We start from the raw sequence: 15065 nt of genomic DNA, 5'->3' as shown, positions 1-15065 counted from the left end.
TCAGAGCTCAACAACAACCTCTGAACTTTTCCAGAGAAGAATGTTTCCAGTAGAAGGGTCTTGCCTCCCTGATTCATTCTCACTTGCTCATAAATTAGATTATGGACTTCCTTTCAGTTTGTTTCCTCTGAAGAACTAACTTGTTTTGCTTCAGCAACATACCCACACAGTGTAGAAATGCGTTCTTTCATGTTCTGTTACTCTGAAGCAATAGGTGATGGAAATAGATGTTTATATGATGTACTGAAGTTAATGGCTTCTGCTGTTTCTTCCTCTTTCGTGTGCTCTCCAACAACTACTTTTGTGAAAGCTGTCATAATTTTATTAGTTTCAAAGCATTATCTGAGGCAAAACTTGCAAAACATAGAAGTCTTCAAAAGCAAGTTTCATTGTTGGGGGGGAAAAAAAGACATTTGCCAGTTTACCACGAGGCTTGGATTCTTCTCGAAGAGAATATAGTTCTTTTAGGAAGAATAATTGGAATTTTTTTTTTTTTTTGAGAAAGTGATTACTAGAAGAGAAAGTGTAGATTTGGCTATGTGATCTAGTTGTGACATGAGAGGTTTTTCTGTTAGACAATACTTTCTCCAGAACTTTGAGTCCCAATGAGAAACTTCCAGACCAAAAAGTGAGTTTGAGAAAATGTTAGGGAGCCGAAAACCCTTTCGGGTTAGAAAAAACTTCAGCTATGTCAGAGTTTCCTAAATTTAAACTAAAGTTTTGCTAAATCAAAGATAGATACGTATGTTTAAAAGAAGTGTCAATTAAATGACAGCACTTAGTTTTTCTTTCCTTACTCTGTCCATTTCAATTCTTTGATGCCTTCTCTTAGTCATACGAAGCATGGGCAATAGTAGTTTAAAAATGTTTCTGTTTCACCTGTATAATAACCTGTGCTCTTTTATGGACTATAAAAACAAAAGATGCTGGCATCATAAAGGTGTGCAGTGAGCAAAATGAAACATAAAGACATTACACATGCATTGCAAATAGTAATGTAATGCAGAAGCACGTAAATGCTTCCTTTAATTCCATAATAAAAGTTATTGTCTTACATCAAGGTGATTAATTGTTGAAGAGAATATAGAAAACAATCTTCAAAACTAATGAGCCTGTTCATGTTGCTGTTTAATGGTCTACATGTGCCTCCCTTTTCCTTTGTCATTTCTTAGCTAGGATAAACAGTGGTACTTCCACTGTGAAGGTGTTGTAGGTGGGAAGGAAAGCTGCTGTATGTTCTTCACAAGCTGGAGCCTCCAGAGACAGATTCCCTGTCTTTCCTCCCTGACTTTTTTCCCAATTGCAGCTGTGGTCTTCCTTTAGTTGAACTATGTTTTTTCTCTCATGGGCTTACTTTGAAGTTCCTATGATATCATACAACTCTAATGTCTGTTTTCTATATAAATGTACCCAAATTAGAATTTTTTTTAGGTTGAATGCTATGATTTATTGCTGTAGTGGCACCTTAATGGACTGGGATGTAATGTTGAAACAGCAGTTTGGCAAGGGGGACCATGTATATTTTACTGCTATGTTTCAGTTGTTAATTTCTGTTTTTCTCTGGTGACTGTCTGTCCTGCCCTGAAAGGATGACAAGCATACATTTCATTAATGACTGGGAGATTATAATAATTTTCTAGATTGCACTTGAAAACTGATAATTCTTCTCTCAAGTGATAGGTGATTGTCAGTATTTACTCTTACAGTATGTCTATCTGTTGTTCCCATGTTTCCCTGGAGTGTGCCAGATATGTGGCCAAAAGTGGCTGTTTGCATGCCCTCTATCTTTTAGTTATTTGGTTTTGATGATAACAAATATCAATAATTACGTTTGGAAAGGTTGCAAGCAGTATTTTGTTTTACACTTTCGTTTTGTTGGTGGTTTTTTTTTTTTTTTTTAGATAAGTATTTGTTACATTTCTTGATGGAGAAATTGAATCAGGTGGAATGCACTGGCAGGGGGGAAAGAGATTGCTTTTCACATGGGGAGCACTGGAGCACGTTCATGTCTGTGGGGAGGCTCTAGGAGGCCACAGGGTGTGTATGTCAGGCAAATCCAGAAGAGTAAACTTGAACAGGAGCACTGTAAGCCTTCTGGGAGAAGCAGGGAGCTGCAGACAGCCAGAACCCAGAGACTGCAACTTCCAAGGTCCCAACGGGCACTCTTAAAGTTTGCTGCCACTCAGAAAGTTATTGATCTAATAGGAACAAAGCTGGGAAACAAGGACCTGTCTTCAAGGACTCAGTGCGGACTGTTCATTGAATACCTTTTGTCTTGGTTTGGGCTGAAATAGAGTTAATATTCCTTTTCAGGGACTAGATGAGTGCTGTGGTTTGGATTCAGCTTTGGGTTTGGTATGGGAAGAATGCTGGTAGCACACTGATGTTTTCAGCTGCTGCCGAGACTTCAAGGACTCTCCGACTCCCCACGTCCTGCCCGTGCGCCAGGGCACAGGGAGCAGGGAGGGAGCACGGCCACAGCACCAGACCCAAACTGGCCAGTGAAATATTCCATATCATGGCACGTCGTGCTCACTGTATAGAGGAGGGGTGGTCGGGAAGGGGCTCTCTCGCTCTCTCTCTCTCTCTCTCTCTCTCTCTCTCTCTCTCTCTCTCTCTCTCTCTCTCTCTCTCTCTCTCTCTCTCTCTCTCTCTCTCTCTCTCTCTCACTTCCAGGATTGCAGTTGCAGGGTCTTGGTATCTCGGGGTCGCTGGCCGGGAACGGGCTGGGGATTGGTCAGCGGGTGGTCAGCAATTACGCTGTACATTGCCTGGTTATATATTGCTTTTTGGTTTCCCCCTATCATCATTACTGTTCTCGTTTTATTGCCATTATTGAACTGTTCCTATCTCAGCCTGCGAGTCTCCCTTCACCCCTCTGATCCCCTTCCCCATTCCCAGGTGGGGAGGGGGAAGGGAGGGTGACCAGCTGAGGGGGTTGGTTGCTGACCAGGCCGAAACCACAACACCTTTCCAAAGTCTTCTGACAAGTCTGTTTTTTTCCCAAATTGCATCCTCTCATGAAGTGAAATACTGAAGCGATTGTTTTCCTTCTCTTTTTGCATGAGAATATTTCTGGCTGTTCTAGGTAAAAGACTACCTATGTTTGTAATACACAGTGCCAAACTCCTGACATGCATCTGATAGATAGTTAATTTGCCTGAATGGTTTTTGATTGATTTGATTCCTACTGCCCCATGAATTGTCTGAGATGCCTTTTGCTGGCATCAAGTTGCCGCAGTGTGTTATCCTGAATTTAACTAGACTATCCAAAGAGTAACAAAGATCTCTGTGGCTGAGGACTGTTACTCCAAGAATCAGACCAGGAGCCTGGATCTTCTGAGCATTTGCAGCTCTTGCTTATTCTTGAACTTTCTCATTCTGAATTTGTCACCTTGAACCTCAGTTGCCTCTGGCTGGCATAGCTGTTAAATGGTTGTTGGAACAAACAGTGTACTCAGATCTAGCAGTTTTGGATGTGAAGGGAACAAGCTTTTCAGTTTAAGATTCATCCCCAGCTCTTAGCTAGCCACCTTTCTTACAGAAGCAGCTGGGGTTTTTCACTTGTTAGACTGTTCCCCACTGGTACTTAGATTCTGTCTTCACCTGTTGAATGGATGTTCCCTTTGAGACCCCTCTCCCTTGTCATCGTTTAATACCAGTTGGCAACTAAGCACCACCCAGCTGCTCACTTGCTCTGTCTTGTTGGAATGGGGGAGAGCATCAGAAGGGTAAAAGTGACAAAACTCATGGGTTAAGATAAAGACAGTTTAATAGGTAAAGCAGAAGCCACGCACGCAAACAAAACAAAACAAGGAATTCATTCGCCACTTCTCATGGGCAGGCAGGTGCTCAGCCAGCTCGAGGAAAGTCAGGCTCCATCATCTGTAATGATGACTTGGGAAGACAAAATGATATCACTCTGAACGTCACCCCTTCCTCCTTCTTCCCCCTGCTTTATATGCTGAGCATGACACCATATGGTATGGAATTTCCCAGTCTGTGAGTTGGGGCCAGCTGTCCCAGCTGTGTCCCCTTCCCAACTGCTTATGCACCCCCAGCCTGCTCGCAGGTGGGGTGGTATGAGAATCTGAAAAGACCTTGGCTCTGTGTAAGCGTTGCTTAGTGAAAACTGAAACATGAAACATGAAACATCTTTGTGTTATCAATACTGTTTGCATCACAAAACCAAAACACAGCCCCATACCAGCTACTATGAAGAAAATTAACTTTATCTCACCCAAAATCATTGCATCCCTCCCATCATTTCACGGTTTCAGAGCCAGAAATGTAACACTCTGTGTGTGCCCCTTATCCAGGCTGCAGAATGAAAAGTCCAAACATGAACATTAGCTGTACTTTGGTCTTTTGATTTTACTACAAGACACTTCAGGAAGAATCTTCATCTGTTTGTGGTCAGTAATTCCTAGAGTTTGGCTGTCTTGCTAGGTAACAAGCTGTGTAGGTGTAGGCTGTAAGATTGCTACGCATCAGGGCAGGTCGGCTCAGGCAGCATTAGAGAAATGCTTCTGTCCTTTGTATCCTTTGGGGGGCTCCTTTCAGACTTCTGTTAAGCATGCCTCTGTTGCTGCAGCCTTAAGTCATGAAGTTGGTCTGCTCTTGTTCATGCAACTGCTTGGAGACCTCCTTCCAGACAGTAGTAATTTGTTGAATATGCTGGTCAGTGTCTTTTAAATGTGAATGTGTGTTTGAATAGATGAATAAAGGGAAAGGGAAGGTATGCATCAGTAACTGCACCAGGTTGAACTGGTCCACCATTGTAAATGTTTATGACCCTGTGTTCTTCCTTGTTCCCCCAATTTCTAAAGCTTTGATGGATAGTGACCATCTATTCATGGTTACACATAAATATGCATACTTTTATAGGTATTGCTAAAGCAAAGGCTTCTTGGGTTTTCTATGCCTTGCTGTATGAGCACCTTCAGTGTGAATGATGGCATGGATGACATACTTGGCATTGCAGTTATGAAAAGATGCTTCCCTTTTTTGTCACTTGTAAACAGTTGCTCTAGGGAATAAAGATAGAATTGTATTATGCCATCATAAGTCTCTTTAGCTTTCATCGTGTGTGAATAATGTTTTGGCAGGCAAAACTTAATGAAGAAAAGTTACTTTGAGCTTTGAGGCTTCTTACTCTCTTAGAAATGATGCCTAACAAGGACATTACTCACATTACTCAGTGATCCTATGTCAATTCTGGTATCAAATTACTTCATCTTTACTGAGGAATAGAAAAAGATTTTTAACAGTATTGTTTTTTATCCTGCTTCTCAAAGGAACTTGCTGTTTCAGAGTTCTTCATAAATGGAAAGCATTAATTTCACCAGTCATCATTCACTAGTATATACATACAGTTTGACATCTATTTGGAAGCTCTTGTCTGTCCACTCCTAAGCTTTCCCTGTGGGAATCATGGTACATAGGTGTTCCATCAAATTACATGTTGCAACCTATCTGGTAAATTACTATTTACTTAACATTTGTCCACATTTCTATTTTGCCTGTTGCCTTTCAAGGGGTTTTGGAAATATGTGAGTAGATTAAAATACCTTATTAAATTACTTTAAACATTTTCAAAAAATTAACAATTACTTAGACTTTGTATATTTTTACTTGTAAAAATCATCCCTCTGAGAGTTGGGATGAGGGGATATGCAGAAGTAGATCCTGAACAGTCACCTAAAAACCTATCATTTGCAGTTCAACTGTAGAGTGGAGTGGCGCTCTAAGACCAGATTGAAGCATTGTGAAGTCAAGATTATTATTTGAGACATTCGAACTTCAAGTTAAAATATCTGGGGACATATGAAATAATGAACACTTTTGGGTTTGGGGTTTTTTATCTGTACTAGTGAGGTATCTAATTATATAAATGAAAAATATTCAAAATTAAGGCTTTGGTGTTGGAAGAACAGGCTTAAATATTTTATTACTTAGATATATAGCCTGTTGTCTGTAATGGGACTCCTTAATAACTTTTAAAAAAGTGTAAAATTTTCTAGTTTGAGGAGTGTATTTTTACTAAGAAACTCCAAATTTTTTACTGGTTTCAGATGGTTATCACTTGGATTGATCTTGGCAATGAAAAGATATTTGAACTCTGAGGCACTAGGAAAATATATTTTTAAAAGTCATCTGTAACAAAGAAAAACTTAAAATGTTGATAACTGTTTACCACTACCCTGACACATCTCCTGTTTCCGACTTCATTCTGACTGAAGAACATTTATTTACTTTAGAACGAAATATTCCAGACTGAAAGAAAGCCTGGATGAAGCATATTTGTTATCTGAAGGTATTAAGATATTTAACAAACAGATACTGACAAATCAAATTTAAATATGAATTCTTGTGCTTCCAGTAAGAACAGTAATGAAATAGTGGATGGACTTTTTCAGCAGAAAGTAGCACTTCTGAGTTTTTTTCTGTTTAATAGAAGCCATGATGATTTGCCAGTAGTTTTTGCTTCTTTTCATTTTTTGCTTCTTTTTTAGCCACCTGAAACTGGTTGCTGTTGGCAAAATAGCAACAGTTAGTTATGTTGTTATTAATGGGCTGATTTGTTTTCAGATCTCAATAGAGAACGACTACCTAGGCCCCAGAAGAATTGAGAGTCTGCAAAAAGAAGATGCTGATTGGCAGAGAAAAGCCCATATGGCGGTGCTTTCTATTCAAGATCTTACAGTTAAATACTTTGAAATAACAGCTAAAACACAGAAAGGTAGTTATTTTCTGCTATCCTATCTGTCAAATAACATCTTTAAAAATTCTTTTATGTTTATCCTATTTTGTATTGTACTGTGATTTTTTTTTTTTCCCATCCATCTTCCATGAGGAAAATGCAGTTGCCATTCCCGTTTGTTTTTTCTTCCATGTCTATTCAGATCTTTGACCAATAAACCTTTTCAGAACATCATCAGAAGTAAGCAAAATAGAAATTTTAGATAAAAGTTTCACAATCACTTTCTCAATGTGATTATATTAACTGCACTGTACCTTTGCAAAGAATTCAGGGAGCGTAGAGTCCCTGATGGATCCTGTCTTCTGTACTAGATATGGCAGACAACCATAGTAAGTGTTTATTGCCTTTCAATTAATCTCCTTTTTGTGTCTCCCTTGCCTTTCAATAATCTTTTTCATAGCTCTAGATATTAAGCAACAGCTCAGTTTAACTGCTCAGTGAAAGCTGCTCTGTTCAGAAATCTTCATGGATATAGCCTTGACATTTCTATGTTTGGAGAATGCAGCAGTTTTACTAAGGATTTGGTACAGTAAAACCAAGTCATATGACTTGCCATGTACATCTGTGTTCTCAACCTCATACCATTTTAACTCACCTATCAGTTTATTAGGGCAAACACACCTGAGGATGTGGTTTCATGTCACCTCTTTCAGTTCGACTGTGGGCTACCACTGACAGAGTTTGTCTCACTGTCTTCGGTGCCTGACTGTGGGTTCCTGTGTCTTTCTTTGCCTTGGTGACAGTGTGTAACCAGATAAATGAGTTGTACCTTTGGGAGAAGAATCTTTTTTGATGGGTAGATTTCCTGTCATCTCCCTACAGGACCGCTAGATGTGCCTTTAAACAAAGCAGTCACTGCAAAATGATTCCTTTCGGTGACAACCCAAGTTAAGCATAACATGAAACTCCGCCTTATTCTGAAAAAGTGACTAAACCAGTACAAGCATGTTGGAATTAATTTAATTAGAGCAAATTCTAAATGTATTTAATTACTTTGGTTCCTTTTCTACAAAGGCAGCAAATAAAATACCCTATTAGTTGAAAAAGAATGTATATTTACAGTTACTTACTTCTTGTTTCATTCACATGCTTTTTCTATGTACAGTAGTCAGGACTGCGGGGAAAAACACTGGGAAATGAAATGCCTGGAGACTCTTTACAACCGTAGACCTTTGGTATACAGGTTACTTGCCTGTTTTATGTTTTGGGGTTTTTTGGCCTCCTGCTGATCACAGGGTGGTCTTACATACCAAAATACTAACAGATGGCAGAGGAAAACCACATGAGAACATAAAGGCATTTTTTTATTACCTAACAGCAGCACATAATATCTTCTAGCACCAGGGGACTGAATGCTACCTCTTTGATTGTGTGACTTTTGTGGCTTTTAATTTGCAAAGCTAAGTGTACAGTATCATGTGATAGTTCTATATCTTAAAAATGTTGAAAATCTCACATGTGTCAGCCTAGATGTTGTTTGGGGCTCAACAGTAGAAAATCTGAATCAGGCAGGGGACTCCTGCTACTCTGAAGTCTTCCTGAAAAGATTTATATCTACATATTTAGATCAGGTTATAATTTGCCTAGTTAATTTGAAATAATTTTGTGATGGAACCTGCATTTTGAGTTAAAAGATAGATGTTATTTAAATTTAATTCCGTGTTCTTACAGAATTGCACTTGAGGTCAAGCTGAAATTTTTGTTTTAAATTGTAATTTTTTTTTCACTCCACAGATTTGTTTAAACTTATGACTGCAGTGCAGAAGTTAAGGGAAACCGATGACTTTAGTAGCTCATAATTGGTGCTTTCAGAAGTGAGAAAAGTTTGGGATTCAGTTTAAGACCACATGGTAGCATTAATGAGATTTTTATTAAGTCAGGAATTCTGCAACAGTAGTTCAAGTTTTCAGGTACTGTGTGTTCAGAATGGTCCCTCCATGGATACAAAAATTGGAATTATAATGATAAAATGATCAACAGATAACTAAATTGCATATTTACGTGAATCCTAAGAGTACTTACATCCTGGACTTGAACATTAATACTATGTAGAATGACTACTCCCTGCTAAGAGAACTTTATATGCTTTTGGATACAAATGTATGCACTGTGTCTTCACTAGAATCACTAGTGATCTGAAGAGTAGACTGGTAAGATGTCTGCCTTTTCTTCCTTTCCGTAGCTGTGTATGATCGAATGCGAGCAGACCAGAAAAAATTTGGTAAGGCAGCATGGGCAGCAGCAGTGGAACGTATGGAAAAGCTTCAATATGCAGTTTCTAAGGAGACTTTGCAGTTGATGCGTGCTAAAGAAATCTGTTTGGAGCAGAAGAAACATGCACTGAAAGAGGAGGTAATTTTTCACAGCAATAAATAGAAAGATAAAGCATGCAGAAAAAGTCTATGCCTTAAAGAGTGTTGAAGTACTCAAAACAAACCCAGACCTGAAAGTCATTATTTTTCTGCTTTTGTTATTAAAAGTCAGTATTTAAAATTTTGCTACATTCTACCACGTTAGACAAATGGAGTTTGCAATGTACTTGCTGTAGTTTTTGTGCCACTTACATATGTTTTCTCTACACCTTTTCCTGGTTAGTCAATCAGGAAGACAGTTTTTACTGTTAATGTTTACAGCTCTCCACTGAGATGAATAAAATGAAGATAAGGGATAGGACAGAAATCTGCTGCTATGTAATTTCCACACTTTAGCTCTCAGAGGCGTGACTACCTTTTTGAAATAATTCTGACATTCCAGATGGAAGGTGTCTGAACATTAGTGTGTAGACAGATGACTAGTCTATTGTACTGCACCCTCTTTGTCTCTGTTTACCCTAATTATTAAGGCAGTCTTCCAGAGGGGATTGTGCTAGTTACAGTTTTCATGAGGGAAGAGTGTGTGCATTAAGCTGTGTTTAAATGTCTTGGAAGAAAAACGCACACATTGGGTTTTATGGCACCCTCCTCAAAAGCAAAATTGCTATAAATTCTCTTCTAAAATTTGCTATCATGTGGTTATTTGGATCTAAGAACTTTGTCATACTAATGTAAATTTACATTCTACCAAATCAGTTGCCTGTTCTTAGAGCACTCTTCAAATATTTCAGCAAAATGTGACTACACTGTTGTCTCTGTTACAAAAAGGTTATCCAGAGAACTCAGGACTTTAGCACTGTATATATTGACAGGTTTGTGAGCCTGATAAGCTACATGCCTATTTTAGGAGCTTCTGTTGAAGACAGCTTGATCTGCAAGGAGGAGAGAGTACATGCAAGACCCAGAGTATGAAAATAGTTCTCTCCATTTCAATGATCTTCAGGTTTAGAAAGCCAAGAGTTGTCTGGAAACCTGGGTGTTGTCATCCTTAGCTAAGAGTTGATGAGAGAATCCAGCAGTACTAATTGGAAATATTATATTGAGTATGTTTACATATTTAGAGCAGCCATGCATCATCTTTTCTATAACGTATCTTATTTTTCTCCCAGTGGATACCTTCTGTGAATTTTTGTTGAATGAGATCTCAGTCTGGTAAAGGAGTGGTTTTTTTTTTATTTGCAAAAGCATTAGGAGCTTCACAGTATTGTAGTATGCAGGGGGGTATACTTTGACCTCTGAACTGAGAGTTTGGTGGATGGAGGAATGAGGAACATTTGATGGGCATGCATGGGCATGATGCTTTGGAATGCTGTATTATAAGGCATAGAGAGCTCTGGGTCAAAACATAGTGATGAGGAAATATGAGGACCATCTTCTGTTCTGAAACATCTTTATTTTTGCTTTTGCTTCATACTGGAAAAGAAGGATTGTAGTCTTAAAGAAAATATTTGCAGAACTGAAGTACCTTCTCTGTCAAACTATTTAGCTACTGTTTTCTAGGCACAGCAGATAAACCCAGGATATTAATTTAAAAAGACTAAAATACTCAAACTAATTGGTTAGGGTTTGAGTTGAGGATTAAGACAGAATGACAATTCAGAGCAAAGACCAGATCTGACTGTTTATGAGGACCCTGTTGGTGTTCATCAGGTTGTCTATGGATTTTGAATGTTAAGTCTTGGAAAAGAAAAAAGTTTATAAAACCAGTGGCACACCCTTTTGAAGAGGAGATGATGTTTCTTTCAGTGTCTGAATTTTTTCTGATTGTCCAGAATGCTAATTGTAAGCGAACATCTTTAACTTCATTTTTTATAATAGTGTATCCTGTACTGTTATGGTCTGACTATAGTTGTCTCCTAATACTTAAATTATTGGAGAAATACTTCTGTTCCAGAAGTTGCTAGGTATGGGTGAGAACCTGCAATTTATCAGTCATCAGAATATTCCATGTTTCCCTTAAAATCATTTAGAAATTCTTTAAAATTCTTTTCTGCTGATTCTGAGGATGAGCTTCCATATTCACACTTAAAGACCTGAGGTTTTTTTCTGAATTTTACTCCCCTCTTCTGAGATTTCTCAGCAACAGTGATGAATTAAAATGAATACTTGAACTAGAGAACAGTCAGGATTCACATGGGGTAGACTGAAACATGACTTTGTGTTCTGTTTGAACAGTAACAGATTACTTAAAAGGCTAGATAATAGAAAATTTAATAATTTAATATACACTGCTAGAGAAAAGCAATACAAATTTTTACCATGAACTACAGGTTAATTACATTGTAAATGACAGCAGATGAGAATGGCCATGGTCTTGTAAACTGGTAGCAGTGCAATAGAGTCACTAGTGCAACAGGGTGGCAGAGCAGCAGATGCTCTCGTCTGTCAAATCGGGTATTTCCAGCAAAGGGAGAATAATTAGTGTCACTCCACATGAACTTGTAAGATTTCTTCTGTACCTTTTTTCTACACATTTTTGATCACCCAATCATGAGGCGCGGAATCACGACTTTACAACCAGGTTATAAAGTAGGTATGTTTATTCAGCGCTGGGAACATGGGGGAGAATTCCACCACAGGTGTGAGCCACTTGGAGCAGAAAACAGCCCCTTTTTATTGCTTAAAAACATTACATATTCACTAATTCTAATACATATCCATCACAACTCTGAGGACAGGGAGGGAATATTACAATTAGTTCCGAGAAATCATTAACATATCCCCCCCCAATTCCTCCCATCGTGCTTGTGCAGTGCTCCCTGGTGGTTGTGGGCAGGGGTCTTCAGATGAAGGCTCGTAGTCTTCTTCACTGTGTTCACTAGTTGACCCTTACTTCTGCACAGACTCAGTCCTTTGGTCACCTACACCTTGTCCTTCAAGTCTGGGCTAATTTGCAGCTCCTTTGTCTTTATGGGTCAGTGGTTTTGGTTCCTCTCTTATCTCAAGGACAAGAGATACCAGGGATGGCCCATCCTTCCTTCCATTCAATCACAAGGGAGTTGCCGTCCTTTGATGTGGACCATCAATGGCCCATCGTGTTCTTTCTCATTCCATTGCAAAGGATTTACCATCCTTTGGAGGCCATCTGGTGAGCATCCCAAGAAGGGGGGGGCTATCGGGTTAGTGTGAGCATCCCCTGAAGGGGGGGGCTATTGGGTTAGTGTTTCCTGAGATCACAAGAAGGATTAGTTCTAACTGGAGCAGTTCTAGGGAGGGCTACCACAATGATGCCAGGAACAGTGAGTCTGTTTTACAAGGGGTTGAAATTGTTTTGACAAATAAAATGAAGACTGAGATGATACAAAATACTAATGGCAATAAATATTAGTAAAGAGCAATGCATGTTGCTGTTCAGTACTGGCACAAGAACAAATGGAATTACTTAATTGTGAATACAGTGGAAATACAGAAGTAGTATCCTGGCAGTTAGGATGGATTATACGGAATGGACTTTCAGTGGGAGTAACAAACAGTTTTGCGGAAGCCTTTTGTTTTGTTTTTGTTTTTACTAAAACAGAATAAAAAACCAATAACAATACAGAAATTATTTTAAGAACTCAGTTAATGCAAGCAGTTAATTTCAGATTTGTCTGAAAACATTCCATGGTGATAGAAAGCTGAATTTGGTGGCCTTCATGTCTGTACTCCATGTTTAGCTATTTTTCTATTAATTTTGTTACCTGTGCTTTTAATATGTTTGTTCATAGCTCTTGTCAGAGACTTTCTGTTTAAACCTTTTATATCTTTATTAACATTGTGTGGGTTTACAGATTATATATTTGTGCCTTATAACTATTAAGAAACCTAGGTTCTTGCTTAAGTTCTTCACTTAGTATGAATGAGATGACAAAGACAGTAAGGGCCAGAGAGATGAAATTATTTGCTTGAGTTAATGCAGGAAGTTGTGGCATAGCAGGAAATTGAACTCCGATCTCCTCAGTTCTGGTTCTTTGTCCAACAGCAAAATGTTTCTTTCCTGTAACATTCTTACATTAACGTTCTTTGTGTTTCTTTCACCATGTTGATAAGCCTGAAACCTAACAAGGATGCAGCAATTTACTAGTACAGATTAGACAGCAATTTTTAACATTAAGAATTGAATCACCTTTAAATTTTCAACAAAAAAAGATTAAATTTTTCTAGGAGTGATGATACGAATTTGAATTACCACACATTTATAGCATCTTACATGAGAATCAGTCCTGTTTTGAAAACTAGTCTCTAATTCACTTAAAATATGCCATCATTATGTCATTTATTGTTCTCGTCACAATTAGTAACTTAATGGATGCAGAGTAATAGGATGGTGTAACAAGACATTTTGGTGTAACACTGGGCTGAAGCATAACTTTTACATTATTGATTGTAAGATTTATGATAGTCACTTAAGGACCTAATGAGCCTTTCAGGCTAATGGTTGATATACAAAAAAATGCATTCAGTGAATATACAATATGGTAGAAGAAATTTTTGAAGTAGACATTACAAGAATTAATTCACAGGTCTTATGTCTGTCAATCTTACATGTAAATAAGCGTAATATACAGAACTGTATCCTTAGTGTATAATTGAACTGTGAAATAGCTGTCAGTCGATAATGATGCAGGTGCTACAAGCATACATGCTATAAAAAGAGTGATAGCATAAATTTATGAAGTGAAGTCCAGTAAGTCTATTTTGTATAAAAGGCAGCACTGTGATTTAAGCTCTGCTGCAAGCTCTGCTAGAGACTGATGAAACAGTTTAGGGAGCTATCACTGTCCTGCCTGCTGTGTTTTGTCTTCCTGGGTATTTGCAGTTAACCTTTGTCCAAAACAGGGTATTGAGTAAGATGGATCTTTGGTTTAATTCAGTACAGATATCTTTCTGGTTTAGTACAGTTATATTTAAACATGTGTGGAAAATAAAACCAAGGAAACTCATTTCTGGCTACTAAATTACTGATACAGTTTTACACCTTGAAGAAACCATCATTATGTAAAAAGATACTAGTGAATATTTTTTTAAAATGTATAGTTTTCTAGGTCCTATATTTTTGCTTGGTAGACATCCCTTTTTAATGATTGAATGTCTGTAATAGAAAAATTAGACCATGTTTTATCAGAATGGTAATGTAGATAGTTTCTCTGAGATAACGCATGAAGGTAATTGTAAATTTTACTGGAGATTGGTGATCTATCAGAGATACTGGGGATTTTTGAGCAGTTACTTGAATGTGGCCCTAACTCTTCTGCATGCAGGCTGTACAGCTGCATGGCTTTGAATTCCCTTCAAAGAGAGGCAGCACATAAGATCCCATTGCATGTCTGGGTTTCTTAAATATTGTGTGAATGGCTAACTGTATTGAGCAGTTAAATCTTGTTTGGCTGAATGACAGAGGATGACTTTTGTTCACTTTGTGTCTTGTGTCACTTTTCTGTGTCAAACATAAGACACAAATAAGCACTAAAATATATATAGATATTTTAATTTAGATCTTTTATTCTCCTGTGAAGGACTCCAGAAACAGTGAAACTCCTCAGTTAAGTTGTAATTAGAAGAGGATTGGTGCATGTAATTATCCTTGTTTCTGTAACCTTCCACTTTTTTTCCTCAGTTCATGTTTAATGACAGTTTTATCTGTAGTTACTAGATGCTGTTAGTGAAACAACTTTTAGACTTTTTGAACTGAATATAAGAAAATACTAATTTCATTATGTATTTTTAAAGAATCAAGTAGTAGGGCAAAGGAGTGGTGGGGATATTTCACACTATGCACTGTATGACTTGTCACTTGGTTGGTCAGAAGGTGTAATTCAAAGCCATGGAATTTTATTGCCATATAGAAGAAATGTCACATACTAAAGATGTCTGAAAGTGTGTGGCTGATCAAATCCTATCTTATCCTCTTGATGTGTTAAATTTAAACATTTAATGTACCAGACTGTATC

The 15065-nt window shown here is 38.0% G+C and overlaps 1 protein-coding gene across 3 annotated transcripts in view; it reads left to right on the top strand.

Moving 5' to 3' along the window:
* JMY (junction mediating and regulatory protein, p53 cofactor) overlaps positions 1-15065 on the top strand; it is a 74386-nt gene that overhangs the window by 32891 nt on the left and 26430 nt on the right. For all 3 annotated transcript variants that reach the window (XR_006166683.1, XR_006166682.1, XM_033009041.2), the window contains exons 3-4: positions 6592-6742; positions 8946-9115. Coding sequence is in view for 1 of the 3 variants with exons in the window: in XM_033009041.2 (XP_032864932.2) it covers positions 6592-6742; positions 8946-9115 (321 nt within the window). In the remaining 2 variants the exon portion in view is untranslated. The remainder of the gene's footprint in view (positions 1-6591; positions 6743-8945; positions 9116-15065) is intronic.

The sequence above is a fragment of the Tyto alba genome, unplaced genomic scaffold (assembly GCF_018691265.1).
Source record: "Tyto alba isolate M040663 unplaced genomic scaffold, T.alba_DEE_v4.0 Super-Scaffold_42, whole genome shotgun sequence".
Classification (NCBI taxonomy): domain Eukaryota; kingdom Metazoa; phylum Chordata; class Aves; order Strigiformes; family Tytonidae; genus Tyto; species Tyto alba.
This window is presented reverse-complemented; position numbering and strand designations above follow the sequence as displayed.